Raw genomic sequence first — 20,390 nt, 5'->3', positions numbered from 1 at the left:
AATAGTGGTGCACATCTAATTGCAGCACTGGTCTACTGTTTCAGGACAGGGCTACCTAGAAATACCCCGACTCCAAAATATATATACACATACATAAATACACACACATATATACATATACATATATGTATGCGTGTATATACATATATGTATATATGCGTATGTGTGTATACATACATATATATTTGCTACCACTAAAATTCAGTGTTCTACTCCTATCGAATTTTACTGTGAGATGGTTCAGTGGGTCTATATGTTCATGCCACCATGCCTAACTACCTGAGTTCCATCCCTGTAACCCACATGTTATAAAGAACTGATTCCCACAAATTGTCCTGACCACGATATGCATGGCATGAAGTCTATGCACACACTGAGAATAGTTTTTTATAAAGGGCGCTCTCCAAGCTACTAATCAAATAGCACATATGGCCCTCTTACTAACATTTCTTAATGAAGCTCCTCACTGTCATACGACTTACTAGTTTCTATAGCTATATAATCTAAAGGAAAAAAAGTTGTTTCCTTTCCTTCAACAGATTTGTTCTGCACCAGATTTCTCACAGAAACCTTAATATGCAAGTAAGTGGCAGACAGGGAGAAATACTGAGTTATTTGAGTTATTAAAACTGTCTTCTGGGCTGGGCATACCTGTTCTATCAGCATTCAGAAAGCAGACATAGTATGCTTCAAAGTTCGAGGCAAACCTGGGCTATGCAATGAGACTTTATCTCAAAACACAAACTACTCAAAGCAAAAGAAAAAGAAATAAAAGCCCTGTCCCCTGAAGAGGACACCTCTTTGCACTCACTAGCAAGCATCTTGCCCTCAAGCCTTTACCTGAGCAAATCTAGACATCCTTATTGAAGTTCTACCTTCTCTAAAAGATTTTTCCAACACTAGAAACCTTCTTACTTGAATCATATAAATTAGTAATTTAGTCAATTACAAAGCTTTATACAGTATAATTTTATACTATATGACTCAACAAATCAGCAAACTAAGAGAATATGAAGGTGTACTTAGTCCTCTTAAAGATCACCCAATATAAAAAAAAGGGACTATTTGATAAAACATTACTCTTTAAAAACAAACCTACTTCATGGCAGTGATGGTGCACACCTTTAATTCCAACACTTAGGCAGAGGCAGGTGGATCTCTGTGAGTTTGAGGCCAGCCTGATCTACAGAGCAAGTTCCAGGACAGGTACCAAAGCTACAGAGAAACCCTGTGTCAAAAAACCAAAAAATTTTTGAAAAACCTATCCACCCTCCTTTCATGTTTTTGAGCCTTTTCTCTGTATTTATCCAATAAGGCAAAATCTAAGAATCAAAAGTATTATAAAATGAGCTTTCTCATTCAGATTTGAGAGCCAACACTACTTTTTTATTATGAACGTCTACCTCTACCCTAAACTTATCAACTATTTTCTTCAGAATACAGGAAACAAAGCAGTAAGAGTATTCAGAGGCACAATCCATCTTCAAGATTTTCATGGATCATGAAACACTCTTCCCACCTTTAAGCCAAGTTCATAGTCACACACTGGCCAACATTATTGCATTACAGATTTCTACCAACACAAGTCAAGTCTCATCTTTTAACAACTTTTGAGTAGCCCACGGTTTCCACTCATGATGTGAAAAGATGAGGCTGAAGAAACGGCTCAGTAGTAAAGATCACTGTGCTTTTCTTAGAGGACTGAGGTTTAATTTCCAGCACCAACATGTGGCTCACAACCACCTATCACTCCACTTCCAGGGGATCCGAGGGCCCCTTTTGACTTCTACAGGCACCACACAAGGTGTCCATATACACATTACACATACATAAAAGCAAAACACTCATACACATAAATATATCTTTAAAAAAATAAAAATACTAGCCAGGCGATGGTGTGCATGCCTTTAATCCCTGCACTCAGGCAGAGGCAAGTGGATCTGAGTTTGAGGCCAGCCTGGTCTACAAAGTGAATTCCAGGACAGCTAGGACTACAGAGAAACAGTCTCGAAAATCAAACAAACAGAAATGGAACAGTTATAGCTAGAAATATCAAGAGACACAGCATAAAAATGTTTAATTCAGAAGGAAGGTATAGAAGGAAGGTATAGATGTCCAGAACTGTCAAGAGAACATAAAGACATGGATATAAAACAGGTTACAAGGTCATATACTATGAAGGGATTTACTTTACAAAGAAGACACTTTTTAAATATTTTGATCTTTTTACTGTTGCTGTTGAGATTTTACTTTATAAGCTTTATTACTTAGAAAGTGTAAATAAAAACACACACCAAAATTTTTATCAATGAATTTATCTACAATTAGAATTGGCATTAGAATGGAAGCTATGAATGAAGCTTAACATTAAATTTTACACTTTCAGTAGTGAATATATTTTATCCACTTAACTATCACCACCAAGAATAAAAAAAGCCACAACAGAACTAGAATCTGACAATTAGCTTCACATCCTTTCATAGCTCATGCTGGTTACTTGCATTCTCCTTCCTCATCCTGATTATCTAGCTTTTTTTTCCTTCACGTTGTACTATACCCAGAGGTATACTTGTTACATATATGTATGGCACTGGCTAGTTTCCACATGAGAGAACATGCAGCTTGTTGCTGAGATTGTATAACCTCACTTAAATATCCACCAACAAAGGAAGGGATAATGAAAATCTGGTGTGACTAAAACTCAGTTCTAAAGAGCAGCACTGGCTGCTCTTGTTGAGGACCCAGGGTCAATTTCTAGCATCCACATGGTGCCTCACAGCTGACTGTAAACCCAGATCCGGGGACCTGATATCCTTTTCTGGCTTCTACAGGCACCTGGCACATACCTGATGCATAGGCAAACATGTAGACAAAACACTCATGTACATAAAAATTATTAAACTGTTTTATTAAAATTGTGACCTGTGTACTGAAATTAGGACAGAATTTCCAACTAGACCTGAATTGTTTCATCTCATCATAGCTATGCTTATTAAAAATACTCAACATTTCATTTCTAGTCCAGCAGATTCTGATATCCAACTAACAGTATACTGAAGCCATGCACTTGCACATCAAAATAAAATCCCAATTTAACCAAGTTCCAACAGTTGTGAATTTCCTCTTACCCCATTCTTCCTCAGTTCCCTTCCTACTGGCTTAGCCAAATCTCTCCCCTTTTTGCCTTGTGCTTACTCTCTGCACCAAGAGTCAGTTCCTAAATTCCTAGCTACCAAAACTAAAATATGTCAAACAAGGACATACTTTTAAGCATTTTCATCTAGGTATCTATGCCTAAGTACAGATAAAAATTTTTTACTCTGTAACCTTTCTCTCCCACCCCCTTTTAATGCTGTGGATCAGGGCTATAATATATACCACTAAGCCTAGCCTTCTTTTCCCCACCTTGACAATTAAAAGGACAGTAAACAAAGTTTTCCTAATAACCTAATATTTACTGGGGCTTGGGAAATGGTTCAGCCAGTAAAAGATCTGCAGCACAAACTGTTAGACCAGACCTGAGTTCAGATCCCCCAGTAAAAAAGAGGGTAACAGGAAGATCCCTGGAGCTTGCTGACTACCCATTCTAACCAATCAATGGACACCAGATCTACAGAAAGACTGTCAAGAGAAAAAAAAATGGGTAAGGTAGGCCTTACCACCCACACCTACAACATATTCAACTATTCACACAAAGTAAAGACTTATTCACAAAATGAAAGTGTCCTATCTTTTATTATTAGTGCTAGAGTACCCATGCAAAAAAAAAAAAAAAAAAAAAAAAAAAAAAGTCACTACCTTAAAACTCCTACCTTATATTTAAGCCAGTACTTCTATCTGCTAACACCTGAAGGTAAACTTCATGGAAACACTTCATGTATCCCAACTTAGTTTCACAATCAACATGAATCTAAAGTATGTCCTGCACTGTGGATGTCTGCAGCCCCAGCACCTGAGAGGCCAAGGAAGAAAGATTGATGCGAGTCTGAAGTCTGTCTACCTTAGAGTGAGATTTGTCTCAAAACAAAATTAAAATTTCCAGTAATGTTTTCCTAACATATTTAGCACTGTACAATACCAACCTTATAAAATCTTCAAAAACTGAAAAAAAGAATTTCTAAATGTTTTTAGAACATTTCAGAATTTGCAAATATTTCAGCTTGTATCTTCAGATGTCTCTTTCACAAGTAATTTTCAAACATAAAAGGATTAAATCCAAAACTTGCTGTGTGTTAAGCACTAAGCACCAACCCCAGCCCTCTCTTTTTAACCTCTCTAAAATTCACAAAAACATTTTACTCATAATAGGATATCCATGATCTCTCTCATACACACACACACACACACACACACACACACACACACACACACGAAGAGAGAAACAAATACACAAAACTTAATAAAATCCTAAGAGTATTTGCCTAAGCATGTATCAGGCCCCCAGGCTTAATCCCTTGCATCAAGTAAATAAACAGCTAAATAAACAAACACATCACATTAACACAAATGAACATTTTATGAAAAGCTACTTGCCAAGCAAAAGTCTTCTAAAGAGAAAACAAGCCAGGCATAGTGGTGCATGTCTGTAATCCCACACTTAGAAGGCAGAGGCAGAAGGATCAATACTGTAAATTTTAAAGACCAGTGTGTACTGGCCAGGTGGTGGTGCACACATTTAATCCCAGCACTCAGGAAGCAGGGGCAGGTGGATCTCTGTGAGTTCAAGGCCAGTCTGGTTTACAAGAGTTCTAGGACATCTAGGGCTATACAGAGAAACTCTGTCTCAAAACAAAACAAGCCCAGCCTGTTCTACACAGCAAGAACCATTTACAGCCAGTACACAACACAAAAAGAGGAAATGTGCTTTATATTTTTGCAAATCCTTGATTGCTTGAAGAAAGAAGACAGAATCAGATTCTATATTCAACTGCTAGTGATATGAATTCTGGGAAAAAAAAGGAATAATTTAAGAGCCTTTCAGCTAACTGTAGGTATTCTTTGATACTACCCCAAACTTGACAAATAGCAATCTTTTTATTTTCTTCTTCTTTTTTTTTTTTTTTTTTGGTTCTTCAAGATAAGATTTCTCTATGTAGCTTTGGCTGTTCTGAAATTCACTCTATAGACCATACTGGCCTCAAACTCAGATCCACCTACTGCTGCCTCCCAAGTGCGGGGATTAAAGGCAAGCACCACCAGTCTCTTAAAGGTCAGTTTTAATGTAGACTCTTAAACACTATCAGTAAGCTTCCCATGCTCTACTGACCTATCCAGCCATTTAAATGGTTTGTAACACTGTCAATTGCTCATTTAAGAACCATGTGTCAGGCATCCAATTCTATTTTGAAAATCTTTATCACACAAAAAAATCTTTATCACTACCACCCATAGCAGCAGAAAAAATATAAACTTACATAGTAAATCTGAGCCAAAGAAAAAACTTCAACTTCTCCTGGGAATCCTCAATTTTACACTGACAAGTTATTTGCCAGTCAGATATCTCACTTTTATTCTTACGAAAACATATAATTTCATTTTTGAAGTATCAAAAACTAGTTTTAAGGATGAAGAAATGGCTCAGTGGTTAAGAGCACTTGGCTACTCTTCCAGAGGACCCAAATTCAATTTCCATATCCACCTCGTAGCTCACAATCATCTGCAATTCCAGTTCCAGGGAATCCAATATTCTTTTCTAGCCTCTGTGGACACCATACATGCTACATAGTACACAAATGTACATGTAGGAAAAACGCCTAAACACGGTGAGTTATCATTTTCACCCAACTACGATGTCAAAAGTGAAAAAAGTAGTCAATTTTTAAGTACTGATGGAGGTGCAGAGAAACTGGAACCCTCATGCATAAAACATAAAAACAGTTTGTTTGTACACGTTCTCTCTCTCACACAGGCAGGCAGGCAAGCATGCACGCACGCACGCGTACACATACACACACACTCGTAACAGCATGATTCACAATAACAAAAAACAGAAACCCAACGACTACCAACGAACACGTTTTAATATATCCCTCCATGGAATATTAGTCATAAAATGAAGTAATATACACATCTACAACAGGAATGAACCTTGAAAATACTATTAGATGAAAGCGAGGCACAACAGGTCACTAATATGAAATGAAAAGCAAATTAAGAGATAGAAAGTAGGTAAGTTTGAGAAGTGGCTGACAGAGACTAAGTATGGGTTGCTTGGGGTGATGAAAATGTTCCAAAAATAGGCAGATTATAGTTGCACAAGCCTGTGACCATATTGAAAACCACTGAACTGTACTCTTTACAAGTTTTGTATGTGGATTATACTTCAATAAAGCTATTATTTTTAAGCACTTAAGATGAATTTTAAGCACCTGAATTTGATCCCAGTTCCCACAAGCAGAAAGAGAACCAGCCCCTTCTGAATCAATGTGCACAGCCGCATACACATAAACGAACAGCATTCACACACATGGAGTTTCTATAAAAGACTGCTACTTTTAAAAGTTACGCAACATTGTGAGAGTCAAAATTTTGTAAACGTGACTGACTTATCAAGGTTTTCAGTGAGATTGTAATTTTACTTAACTAGAAGTATATAATCATGAAGAATACAAATACTTGTACAGTTTAAAGGATTTTTCCTTTCTTTTAATATATGTGCGTGTGTTTACATTCACAGGGGTATATGCAGGTGCTTGCAGAGGCCAGGATAAGGTGTCAGATTCAGGTTCAGGAAATGGGAGTTACACATGTTGTGAGCTACCCAACAAGCTAGGATCAGAACTGGCCCTCATTTTGAGCTGCAAATGTTTTTAACTACTGAGTCGTCTCTCCAGCCTTGAGTTTAAAATCTGATCAGTCACTGTGAACACAGTAAAAAAAAAAAAAAAAAAAAAAAAAAAAAAAAGGCAAATAACATCTTTGTATTATTAGAAAAAGGATTTCTCAAAGGATCCCTAGGCTCTCTAGAGGCCTCCAGATAAAACTCTGAAAATCCCTACTCTAAGTCAGGTGGTGGTGCACACACAAAAGAGTTTGAGGCCAGCCAGGACTACAGAGAGAAACTGTCTCAAAAGATTTTTTTTTTTAAAAAAGGGGGGTGTGTGTCTAGGGGAAGCCTATTCTCAATCAGTTTCAGAAACCCCAGATACAATAAAGAATTTCCAAATGCAAATATGAGACTTAAGGACACATATCTAAATTTCCAAGAAAAGGAAAGAGAGAAAATGGGGGGAAAAGAATAATTAAAAGTGATGATGGGAGTGGGGCAGTTTTTAATCCCAGCATTTGGGAGGCAGAGGCAGGTGGATCTTTTAAATTTCAGGCCACCTGATCTACATAGCTAGTTCTAAGACAGCCAGGGCTACACATAGAAACTGTCTCAAAAAAAAAAAAAAAACAAACAGTAAAAATTGGTACATTAAAAAAAAGCATAGATTGATGTTCCTTCAATCACTTCAATTCTGTAACCCAATTTAAGACTTTAGATCAGACAGACTAGAAAGTTTTAACAGTATAATCTCCTCAGAAATATAAATGTAAACTAGAAGAGTTCAAGTTATAAAAGTCAGGAATTAGCGTAAAACAAAAATATTCAGTGTTATCTAGACAAATAACATTAATATTGTTAACAAGGCTACATTTTAAGCTTCATTATTTCATGCTTGCAAAACATTCAATGTGCAGACTTAAAACCTCTACAATCCATACCTATCAATAGCTATTTCTAACTCAGCCAAATTTAAGGACCCCATCACAAAAATCAAAATGTAAGCTCTGGCCAGTATCCACTTAGTATCCTAGTCTTAACATTTCATACAATGAAGACATTGAATTTGCCAGAGAAAAACACCCAGAATCACACATATCTAGTGGCTGAGACTATTAAGTACTCTTAACTTCTAGCACCATGTTTTATTATGCCAACCTAATACTCCACCTAAATACCATATATACAATCTTTAACTCAACCAGGCTTGGTGGCACACATCTTGAATCACAGCACTGGGGGATACAGAGGGAGGTAAATCTCTGAGTTCAAAGTCAGCTTGATCTACATAGTAATTTAATTTCTAGGCCAGTCTTGGGCTAGCTACACTATCCCGCCCCACTTCCAGAAGTCAAACTCATCCCATACCAAGAACAATGAAGACACTCTCCTGCTCTCCCCCACCCCCCAAAAAACATAATGCCTGATAATATTAATCAGAAGCCAAACCAAGTATGAACCTGGGAGGGGGTGGGAGGGGGTGTTACTAGTACAACAGAAAATCTTTCACTTCAGCTATTACAAAGTTTCAAAAAGAACAATTTGGAAGATACTACTATGCCTCCTTATATATACATACAAGGATGTCACCTTTAATGAATGCCAGATGCTGATACACAACTAAAGCCAAGTTTCCCTGTACATTGTCATTGTACGTCTTACGGCATACCATTAAGACTCACCTGCAGGACTGTCAGCATTCTCTCCTGGATGTAGCTGTATACCAGTAGAATCTATAGAATTTACTGTAACTGTTTGTAGATTTGGCAACTGACCAGTGCTTAGACTAACTGGAGTTGAAGTCAACGCTCCACCTGCTGCGACTTGACCAAGCGTGAGTGTCTGAACAGGCGTCAAAGTTATTTGCTGGGCAGCAGTATTCTGTATTTGCAAATTCTGCAAGTTCTGTACCCCTTGTACTTGAAATGTTTGCCAGGTTATCTGTCCAGAAGGGGTCACTGTCTGTGCCTGAATTAAAAAGGTTCCAGGATTCAGCTGCAACTGAAGGTTTTGTAAAGCCTGTTGTGATATATTTTGACCACTGGCTTGCACGCCATGGATTGTCTGTGGTGTAATACCTTGCACAATTTGGGCTTGACTGGTTGGTTGCTGAGAATCTTGAAGTTGTAGATGTTGTACAACAGGCTGTGCTGTAGAAACCTGAATATTCTGAGCCTGTGTCTCTTCAGAAACAGGCGACTGGATATAATTTCCCTGAAGATCTGAAGAATGGACTTGTCCACTAGAAGTAGTCAAGCTATTTGTGTTTTGCTGTAATATACCTGTACTATCTATCGTAACAGGTAACTGTGATGAAGAGGATGTTGGCACAAATAAATCTGTATCTGTATTAGTTTCATTAACATCAGGAGAAACCCGCTCACCAGTCCTTTCTGAATTGTCTGAACTATCCATAGCTTGTCCTGTGTTTATCAAATGTCCATCGGCATTAATGCCTGCAGTCATTGTCTGAGAACTTCCCGAGAGTCCCAAAGAATCTAGATCAACACTATTGATTGGTACAAAGGTAATATTTCCTGGCAGACCAAGAGGTACATTAGCAACTACTTGAGTTTGGCCAGGAAACGATGAACCACCAATTGCAACTCCCTGAACCTGGACTTGACCAGTCTGTGGTATTAGATTCTGGATATTGGCAGGAGGTGTTCCAGAGGCAAGTAAGGTTTGATTAGAGCCAGGAATGATCTGAATTTGACTGCTTTCTTGATTTATACCCCCATTATCTGAGGAGCCTGTGAAGCCAATCTGAACCTGCTGGGCATCTGTTGACTGAATCTGTGGTATTACTTGATACTGAACATTGGACACTGTACCATTTGATGAATCTGATCCTGGTGCAACTGAAAATATTTGTTGATTTTGTAAATTCTGAAGGGGAAGGACATACTGCCCACTTGAAGTAGCAGCACCTGGAATCTGTACTAGATTACCAGCTTCATCTTTTATAGTTGTAGGTGTGGCTGACAAAACCTCCCATCGGTTTGGTGCTCCTCCTAACTGTGCAGAAGCCAAATCACCTGTCTGGATGAAAAAAACAAAAATGTTGTGATGTATTTGTTATAGCTTAACCCAATTCCAAAATATCTTCACCTAGTATAAATCCCACTATGTAAATATGAAAGCCATCTTAATAAGACAAGAGTTCAAATACAGAAGCAGCGCTATACATACCATAGTGATTTTCACTTCTAGTTATAAATTATGATAACCATAGTACATCCTATTTACATGGAAAAGTATCTTAATCAGGATATTCTAGATTATTTTACAACCACAGGTTTTTTGTTTGTTTGTTTGTTTTTGTTTTGGGGAGAGATGGGCAAGGTTTCACTATATTGGCCAGACTTGTCTTGGAACTCACATATCCACCACATGATTTTTCAGTCTCAGCCAAAGCAGCTGAGGAACTGGGGGCGGGGGTAGGTGAAGTATATATACATATACTCATATATATATATAGCTTAGCAATACAAATTTCTTTTAAGCACTCATCTATAATCTTTAAGCTGTACAAATAAAGGGGTGTGGGCAAGATTATGAATAGAACAGAGTGCAAAGAGTATTCAACCCACTAAAAATACTTAAATAAGCCAGGTAATGGTGAGGCACACCTTTAATCCTGGCATTCGGGAGGCAGAGGCAAGTAGAATATGAGTTGAAGACCAGCCAGCCTCGTCTCCAGAGTGTTTCGGGAGACTGCAGAGAAACCCTGTCTTAAGGGAGGGAGACAGGATAGAACTATGATGTCAACACTCAGGAGGCTGAAGCAGATGACTGCCTCAAGTTTAAGTCCAGCTTGGGCACTAAGCGTTGATGGTGTAGCCTTCAACCCCAGCACTAGGAACCCTGGTTTGAAAAAAGAAAAAAAAGGAGGGAGGGAGGGAGGGAGGGAGGGAGGGAGAAAAAAAGGCTGCCTTGGTGCTACTGAAGCAAAGCTGGGCTACATAGCAAGACATTAAAAAAAGAAAAACAAGCAAAATACAAACAACAAAAACAAAAACCATATCAGGTACCACTGGGGGGATGGGGAAGAAGTAGACATACACAAACAGCATAGTATTTGTTACCAAGCTAACTGCATTAGAAGAGTAAATCTATGTATTATTGCTATGCTATAAATCTTAAAAAGCCACAATTTTATGTTTAAACCACCAAATTTTATTCATGTGTGGATATGTATATACATACATATTCTTAGTAACTACTATATACTATATATACTATCTATATATAGATATATAAACAACTACTAGGGATATGGGGGAGATAAAACCTTCAAAAAAAAAAAAAAGTAGCATCTGGGTAATGTTAAGATTCCTACCCATAATCCCAGCATAGGGAAAGCAGGAGGGTCATATGGAATCCAAGGCCAGCCCAGGCTATGAGTAAGGCCTTGTCTCAAACAAACAAAAACAACACTTAATGAGGAAAAGTGGTCCTGTGACTACACAGAAGTCAGGTCCACAATTTTAATACTAGCTAAATGCTGCATAATAAAGAACGTGGCTGAGCCTATTATCCTAAAATCGCAACAGAACATGAAGCATATATGTTTTACATTCTGTAACACTCAAGAATCGTCCCCATGGTTTACAGATTCAGCACTAGAAAAATGCTCATATAGGCAAACAATGCAAAAAAATCCTACATAACAAGGTTAAAGGGCAGATTTTTTTAAGGGGGGAGCAGAATCTGACACATGAACTTTTCTTTCATATGCCAGGTACCATAGTTCCACACTCTTAAAGCAATCCTGTGGTACTGTTATTAGCAATTATACTTCATAGATAAAGAATACAAGAGACGAGTAAACAGCCATCAAACAGCAGTGTATTTAATACTAAGGGGAAACACCTACCACTAGACCCTCCCCCTTCTCAAATGCTGTTACACCAGTCCTCACTAAATGACTAGGAATGAAGTATGCTAAGTGTACTAAGACCAGTCATAAAAACACTGGGAAAGGACCCTATGTGACCTCCTTACCATCAAAATAAAGCCAGTACTACTTCACTTATTCCAGATCCATTTGTGATTTTTTAATAACTCTATATGTCACAATGAAAATATACAGCTTGCCCAACAGTGTCAAATATGACTGAGCATCAAGGAACAGTCTAGCTACTTCCTATGAAGTACTGCTTGAGAGACCAGCCTAATATGTAACTGACACTAACTTCTGCACAAACTTTAGAACAGTTACTTATTTTAATTTGTTTACAGTCACCAATTCTCTGAGACTATAGTGAGACACTAAGAAATCAAATCCAGTACTCAATTTTCATAGCTGAAAAGTCTATTTCAAAAAATGAACTATAGTTCATCTTTAATTTAATGCAAACATTTCAGCATATTTGTGAAGATGAAACAAGCATGTACAAGCAAAATAAAATTTGTCTACAAATGGTCACAACTCTATTCAAGCAAACATAGACACATATATTAATAATATAATGTGAAAAGTGGAATATACTAACCACTAATCAAAACACAATATGAGAACACAGAAGATGGGGGGTAGGGGTGGGGACTGTCCATACTAAAGATAATTAAGGCATTAACATATAAATTTTTACTTTGGTCAGTTTGAGGCATTAATAAATAAAAGTATGGACAATAAAATCCACAAGACAGAAAGAAACCTTAAGAGTTCAAGAGAGGGTCCAGAAAAGGCTTATATTCATAGACCAAAGCAATGGGGAATACAAGCAGACACTTCTGTCAAGACTTATAAATGGCTTTGTAGATCATGCTAAATCGTTTGGACTTTATCCTGTAGATAGTAAATGAGAACTATAAAAGGTTTATAAGCAAGTGACTGGTGCAACCACATCTGTATTTTCTAGAGATAAACTAAAGGCCCAATGAAGGAGACTGAAATAAATGCAGAAGAAAATAAATGAAGAAACTGGACTCACTAGAAACCTCCATGCCTGAACTAAAACACACCCTAGTCTTCAATGTTTATATCAAGGATCAGGCACTGAAGTCACTTTTGGTTCAATTTTGACTTGGAACTGAAATTATAACCATAAATAATCTTTTCTAACATTACAATACAATGTTATATTTCAGTCTCTCAGCATTTTAAGAAAACTAAAATTTAGTCTATTTTATCTGCATAAAATAAAATCCATTCATCATCTTAAGTTATTGTTCAATTGAGAATTAACTGTCAAATTTTTAGCTTGTATGAAACAAATATTTTTAGGGTTTATAGAGAAATATAGTACTTTATACTAAATTCACAAATATTCTTAGGGTTTATAAAGGAACAGTACTTTATACTATCATAAGCTAGTTTTACAAAACTGTTACTTTGTCCATTTGTTTTCAAAATAAAATGACAAATGTATGACATACTGATTGATAATTTCTCACAAGAGTAATAAAGGAGATATTTAACCATTAGTGAACAGCTTTCTAGTCAACAAATTCCTTGAAAATAAACACTGCTACTCAAGTGTCAAGTCCACCTAAATACTATCTATGGCACCTCTTCAGAGCTAAGCAAACTACTGGACCAACTTCCCACAGTAAACTCAGTTAAATGAAGGGGTAGACTTACATCAAACATAAAATAATAAATTAAGACTTTTGTGAATAATCCTAAAGTGAAAAGCACTTTTAAGAAAGTACTAGGGCTAGGTCAATGGCTTATACCTATAAACCAAACACTTGGCAGGAGGCCCACTGGGGCTATATATCAAGACTGTCTAAAGAAAAGGGGGAAAGGAAAACAAACTCTATATGTGCACACACATACAAACACACATATGCAAAGCATTATGTAATTTTAAGTTATCATTAATTATTAAAACTATGATATCAGACTTAAAAAACATCCATTAGATACTTGGAACAAAGTAAGATCAATTTACACTTTCTGAATAAATATATTAGTTTCAAATCACTCAAAAGAAAATTATAGGAAATGTATATAGAATGAAAGAAATCACTAGCAAAACTGACTTTGAGATATTAGTGGCCAAGAAACTATAAAACAATTTTAAACCTATTTATGCAACTCCACTATGAGCAAGTTCTAGATAGCTCAAAATCTTCAAAGCCTTAGGTCTGAAGCCCTTTCCTTCATGCAAGTTCTATCAACACACCAATGAAAAAGATCAAGTACACTAAATACCAAATGGAAAAGTGATAAAGCAGAAATCCATCTAATACCAAAGACAGTAACTGCAGTTCTGCAGAAACAAAGGGAGACAGTAGGCAGAAAAACAGTGGAGCCTGGGCTGCTTTAGGTGTCAGATAAAGCTCTAGGAAGTTTACAAGTAAAAGTAAGCCAACATTTTTTTCAGTCACTCTAAGATTCTTACTAAAAAATAAACAAAACATTATCTAGTATCAAAGTTGACATTTAAGAAGTGTGTATTTTCACACACAAGGTAAAAAGGACCATATCCTACAGAAGCCCTGGGGGGTTGCTGGTACTTGCAATGATGTTATAGCAAATCATGACAAGGGCACTCTCCAATGCATCTGGGCATAAAAATGGCAGAAAGATTGAAGGAAAAACAAAACAAAACAAAACAACAACAACAGGATCTGTCTTCTTAGATTGTAGCAGTAGAAAAGGAAAAGAAATTCCCAATGCATTTTGAAAGAACGATTAATTTCTCAGACCCCATAAGTGGCTTTATAAAAACCAGAACAAGTGTGAAATTAAGGTGGAGTAAAACATAACATTTTGGGGCAGATACTCAAGAAAAACTTAACACTGTAGGGTCTTCGCCACCCCAATGTGGAGGGGTGGGGAGGGGTGGGGAACTGAAGGCAAGGCTTGGCAAGTGCTAGGCAAGCCCGGGCCCTAAGCTAAATCCTAGCCCTGTGGGTCTTAATGGCAAAACAGCCTACTAGAAATGAGTTAGTATTCACCTTTTAAATGTGTCAGCATTTACCTGCAAAACTAATGAACACTGAATCTGTAGGTTTGCTTGTATAGTTTATTTCACTAAGTACAAATGAAGTTCAAGCATATAAATTGCACAAGTTAATGAGCCTTGTTTTAGCGTCTTTGGATGTCCATGCTAGAGGACATTACAGGTGGAACTGCCACTGTCTAATCTTTAGCTGCACACACACCCTTGGCAGGATCCTCTTATACAAGTTCCAAACTCAAAATAGTATTTAAACAAGTCTTTAGTAGTTTTCATCTTGAAATACCAAGCTAAACTGGCATTAGGTTCAACATCTGCACTTGACATTAGACACATTTGTTAGCTATCTTCGATTAGAACCTAGATCAGAAAATGGACATTAATGGAAAAACTGGCAGAACTCAAATAAGACCTGCACTCTCTCAGCAATATATCAGTGCTCGTCTCTCAGAGCTGAGGAATGTGCCACAGTAATGGAAGCACTGGGGGAGCTGGGCGAAGGGTTCAAGTTAACTCTGATTCAGCACTTCCAGGTTTGATATAAATCTGAAAATATTCCACCGCTTTTTAATGCAACTCTCAAGACACTATAGTCCTCCAGTGATCTCCAGTAATCTAAGAGTACTGAAGACATATTTATCTCAGTATAGTTTTAAATGTTGCAAGTATCCCAATGAATTCATTTGAATTAGTTTATTCTCTAAAATGTTCCAAAAAAATTTGAATCACTTTTAAACTGGAAATTAACTCATTTTCCATTAATGTTTAGACAAAAATACACAGAGAGCTCATGTTTTTCAGCTTATTCAACATTCAGCTCAGTTTTTTCCAACTTTGCTCAAAATGAGAAATTGAAAAAACTGAGACTGATCAAGTACCAAACATGCACAAAAAAAAAAAAAAAAAAAAAAAAGCCAAGTTTGGGGGTTCTCTGGCAAAACTGAATTTTCCTATTATTACTATTAATGAGCTCAGATTATTCATGCTCATCTGGCAGGAAGTGTTCCTGGTAGTGACCTGATACTTCAGAGAATCTTAAAGAAGCAAGGAAACATTGCTAATCCTGAATGAGACTAAGATACATGTTTTTACCCCTAGCCTTCTTGCCACCATTCCCCTCCCCCATCTGTAAGGCATTTCTAGACTTTGGTAGTTACAAGAAAAGTCTTGCTGTATTTAAAATATTAAAGTTTGATTTTCAATTTTACTTCTGTAGTAGCTTACTAAAGTAACCAATAAACTTATTCTGGCATTTTGGGACTGGGGGTACTATAACTTACTTTAAAAGTTTGCTAATCCGCCTATGAAAAGCTTTTTCCATTTTAATCTGATTTAAAAAGTACAAGACATTAAAAACACTCGAATGTCCATAGTATAAGACTAAAATTATCTATTTACTAACAGTGTAAAAATTAGCAATAGCAAACTTTTCCAACAGTGACAATCCAAACTGCCACTACATATCGATTCCTATAACCCACCTCTAAAAAAAATTAGTCTCGAAAAGTGTGTTCACCTTAGGCTAAAAAAAAAAGCAATGATCCACACAAATGTGAAACTCATGTTGCTTACATTATCTATTTTGTACAGTCTTCATATAAGACTTCCAGCTCCTCTCCCATGCCCTAGATATTCTAGAATTTCCAAAAGAACCCCAACACATCCTAATCAGAGAAGTAATAAATTTCAATTTTGCTAACCATATTCAACTCTAAGGATGGAGTGCAATAACATGGATATAAACACAATGACTCTCACGTGCTTTTTGTTTCTAAGACCTATATTCTAGCCAATTTTTAACTTCTAAATTTCCATAGCCTCCAGCTGCTTCACTTAAACCCTACTCAGGAAAAACTGGTGCTAAGCTGTAGCAGTCTGGAAAAGCCAAGAATTGTGAATGGTCAGGTTAAAAAAAAAAAACTGATTAAAAAAGTGTTCGTCCCTCCGTATAAAACACGCTCTTTAAATGATCTACGGCCTACACTAGCCAAGACCTGGGAACTTCAGCAAACAAGCCCAAGATTGAAAAACTCTGGAAACTCGAGCCCCAGCCTCTGTAGCTGATCCTATCCATGGCCGATAGGCTCCGAGCTTGCACAGGCAGTGCTGCGAGTGAGCCAGTTTGCGAGCCCCGAGCCCAATTCCTCCAACATCCATTTTGGAGTCCCGTGCCCACCCCCCACCGCCTCCCTCCCAGACTTCATTTTGTGAAGAATTTCGCGCGCGATGCCGCCGTGACAACCTCCGGGAAGCGCGGGCCGACCTGGGCTCCCAGCCGGGACGCGAGCGGGCAGAAAAGCGCGGCGGGGCCGGGGAGGCCGCGCGTGGCGGGCTGGCGGGCGAGCGCGCGGCGGCGGGAGGCCTCTGGCGGGAGGGCGGGCGAGCGGGCCCGGGATGGCGGGCGCGGGGCCGCGCGCGCGGGACTTACCGCTCCGGCGGCGGCAGCGGCAGCGGCGGCGGCGGCGGCGGGGGCCCCGGCGGAGGCTGCGGCCGCCTCCTCGTCGTCGTCGCCCGGCGATGGCGGCCCTATCTTGCTGCAGGTAGCGGCCAGCAGAGCGAGCGGTGACGGCTGGGTGTCCTACCCGCGATGGGCGGGTTCAGAGAGGGAGACAGGGAGGGGGTGGCGGTTAGGGCCGGGCCCGCTCGCACAGGAAGTGCGGCTCGCTCCGCGCCTCTCCGCTCCGCGCCGCGCCGGCCGGCCGGGCCCGCGCTCTCCTCCTCCTCCTGCTCCGGGTCGGCGGCGCCTCTCCCCGCGCTCGGCCCGCTCGGCGGCCCCGCGGCGGACGGCTGCGCGCCGGGCCTCCCCCTCCGTCCCGATCCCACCCGGGAGGGCGCGCACGCTTGCACACTTAACACACGCACAAGAGAGAAAAAAAAAAGGAAAAAAAAGGCGGCGGGCGGGGGCGCGCGGGAGGGGTCGGAGCGTTGGCGCCTCGGGCGGGCAGCTCCCGGGGCGGGGGAGGGGCGGGCGCGCGCGGGAGGGAGGGAAGGAGGGAGGGCGAGGGGAGGAGAAAGCGGCGCGCGGGGAGCCGGGCCGTGCTCAGCCGCTCCTCACCTGGGCCGCCGCCGCCGCCGCCGCGCCGTTTCCGTGCTGCTGCTGCTGCTGTTGTTGCTGCTGTTGCTGCAGATACTCTGCATGGCCGCCGCCGCCGCTGTCCACGTCCAAGGCAGCCATTTCCTCTTGTTTCACAGGCTTTTCGGGAGCTGCAGGCACAGCGCGGGGGGGATGGGGCGGGGAGGAAGGAGGGTGCGGGGAGGGAGGGAGGGGGGCCCGCGGGCCGCGGCCACATTAGCGCCAGCCGGGTCCCCGGCCCCTTTCCCCTCCCCTCCCCCCGGGCCCGGGCCCGCGGCCGCGGCGGCGCGCTCCCTCCTCCCCTCCTGCTGCCCCCGCCCGCCGCGGCTGTAACCCTCCTCCTCCTCGTTCCCTCCTCCTCCTCCCCGCGCTGCCCCTGCCCCCTCTCCTCTCCTCTCTCCTCCTCTCCTCCCCTTTCCCTCCGCGGCGCTCGCCGCTCTCGCACCGTCAGTCACTCACACACACGCCCGCCCGCCGCCCGCGCCCGCACACAGGGGGATGCGCTCCCGGCGGGACCGGGGCCGGCCCGGCCCGAAGCCGCCAGGGCGCTCGGAGCTGCTGGTGGGGGCTGGAGGGCTGGACGCTGGCTGGCGGGGAAGGGGAAGGAAGGGAGGCAACGGCGAGTGCGGCTTGGCGCCTCCACAGACACTCGGTCCGCACGCTCGGGGCCGGGAGCCGGCGGTGGCGGCCCCGGGCTGGCTGTGGGCGGCAGCGGCGGAGGCAGCGAGGGTTGCTCTCGCACGGCTCTTACGTACCGGTCATAGTGTGTTTAGGACACCTCAGGCGGGGCTCCCCGCCGCCTTACACATGGTGAGAAGCGAAGGCGGCGGCGGCGGGAGAGGATGCGGGAAGCGGCGGCGGACACGGCCCGAGCGGTCCGGGGATTTTTTTTTTCCTATTTTGATTGACTGTGCGGGAAACACAAAAGGTGGAGCCTCCAGCCCAAAAGGGGGGAAGAGGGTGACAGCCCGCCCGGAAGTTCCGCCCCTCTTCCCGGCGCTCATTTGCCGCCACGCTCGCCGCCGACTGCGCTCATTGGTCCCGGCGCCCGTCTGTCGCTCGGCCAGGCGGCGGGCTTCCTGTTTGCCCCCGGGTGGAAGGGGAGAGACAATGAGCGGCCGTGGCGCCGTAGGTTCCTGAGAACGGCCCCAGCTCGCGCGTTTACCCCGCCGTGCCTGCCTCGTTCCTCGGCCGCCGCTGCCAGGCCCGAGGCACAAGCTTCCTCTACTCGCCGGCCCTTGGAGCAGGCCTCGCCAAGCTGTCGGGGAGCTGAGCTGGGGAGGAAGTCCGTCCCCGGTGGCTCCGGCTCCGCTCGACGCGTCCTCCATCCTGGCAGCAGCCTGAGCTGGATCTCCCCAGGGCCTGGGCTCTCGGAGCTGCCTCTTGCCGGCGCTGCCAGGAGGCCACCGCCGCTCAGCCCCAAGGCTGCTGCTGCGGTCGCCGCTGCTACTGAGCAAACCGGACCCGCCCCATGAGCCCTGGGGGAGGGAGCTGGTATTGGGGGAGACACCCCCTCCGAGGCTGGAGGAGGACTCTTTCACACACATTCAATCCACTGTCGGATCCATCGCCTTCCCACCCCCCACCCCCCCCACATATCCCCTTTAGCCCCTGGTTTCCAACCATCTTTTATGGACCCTAGAGGCAGGCGGTTATTGCTAAAAGGTATCTCAAGTCGCTTCTTAAGGGAAAAGAGTTTTCATTCTGGCCCGTGATACAAAAACAGGCTTAGCTATGTTATACTTAATGAAGTACAATCACCTTTTCAAATTGTTTTGCTGCTTAATCCTCCTGAGAAAGCAAGTCAACAATTGCCAACATTTGTTAAAATAGTAAATCTCACTAAAGTGCCCTCCCCCTTGGGAGCATTTAGGTACACTTTTTCACTTAGTGATTTAGGTTAACACTCCTTCCTTTGACATCCTTAATGACTTGCTGTCATTCAGGAGAAAAATGCTCAGGTTCTCCTCGTACTCTGCCAACAAGAGACGTAGTTGCCTATGTAACTTTAGATACATTTGCTAAAAGGTTAAATTCAAGAGGAGGAAACACTGTCCACAATACTCCATTAGAAGTCTGTCTCAAGCTAGAATCAACCTTCCAATTATTGTAGTTATATTTTGTGATATTGTGAGGACGAAACATTTAAACTAATGCACTAACTTAAAAAAAATCTCATTTCATTTGCAAAAAAAATGCATCTCAGTTCCAGAAGACTCATTTGTTATCTATGCTCATAGAATAGCAAACCTGTGCTTATTATGCAAAATCTTACCAACGACTTGTTAAAGCACACACATGTGCAGACATGCAAAAACAAAATTTGAAATTCTAAATCCAAGAACTCATTTCTTCTAACAGTTTCTTGTGTTCCTATATTTCACTAGAAGTATTGCTTTTTAAATTGAATAGTATAAATAGTACACTTTTACACCCAATTTTTTGGAGGAAATGTGTAATGATGGACAGATTGTAGAGATGGACAGATGGAAGAGCAAGGTGGAGGTGAAACCCAAGTTACTGGGAGAGGGTGTCACAGACTTGTAACTTTGTCCTGACCTGGATGCTCTAAAAAGAATATTTCAGACATTTTCTGATATTTTTAATGCTGACAATGACACACATTCTCTATTGT

The 20,390-nt window shown here is 41.5% G+C and overlaps 1 protein-coding gene across 2 annotated transcripts in view; it reads right to left on the bottom strand.

Moving 5' to 3' along the window:
• Positions 1-19,129, bottom strand: part of Sp3 (Sp3 transcription factor) — a 46,686-nt gene extending 27,557 nt beyond the window's left edge. Inside the window, exons 1-4 of one of the 2 annotated variants that reach the window (XM_038336604.2) lie at positions 18,511-19,129; positions 17,738-17,886; positions 17,111-17,260; positions 8,449-9,808 (exon numbers count right to left, since the gene is read on the bottom strand). In XM_038336604.2, coding sequence (XP_038192532.1) covers positions 8,449-9,808; positions 17,111-17,260; positions 17,738-17,886; positions 18,511-18,517 — 1,666 coding nt within the window. In that variant the 5' untranslated portion in view covers positions 18,518-19,129. The remainder of the gene's footprint in view (positions 1-8,448; positions 9,809-17,110; positions 17,261-17,737; positions 17,887-18,510) is intronic. The other variant, XM_038336605.2, reaches the window with a different exon arrangement.
• Positions 19,130-20,390: the final 1,261 nt, after the last annotated feature.

Source organism: Arvicola amphibius, chromosome 7 (assembly GCF_903992535.2).
Source record: "Arvicola amphibius chromosome 7, mArvAmp1.2, whole genome shotgun sequence".
In the NCBI taxonomy this organism is placed as follows: Eukaryota; Metazoa; Chordata; class Mammalia; order Rodentia; family Cricetidae; genus Arvicola; species Arvicola amphibius.
This window is presented reverse-complemented; position numbering and strand designations above follow the sequence as displayed.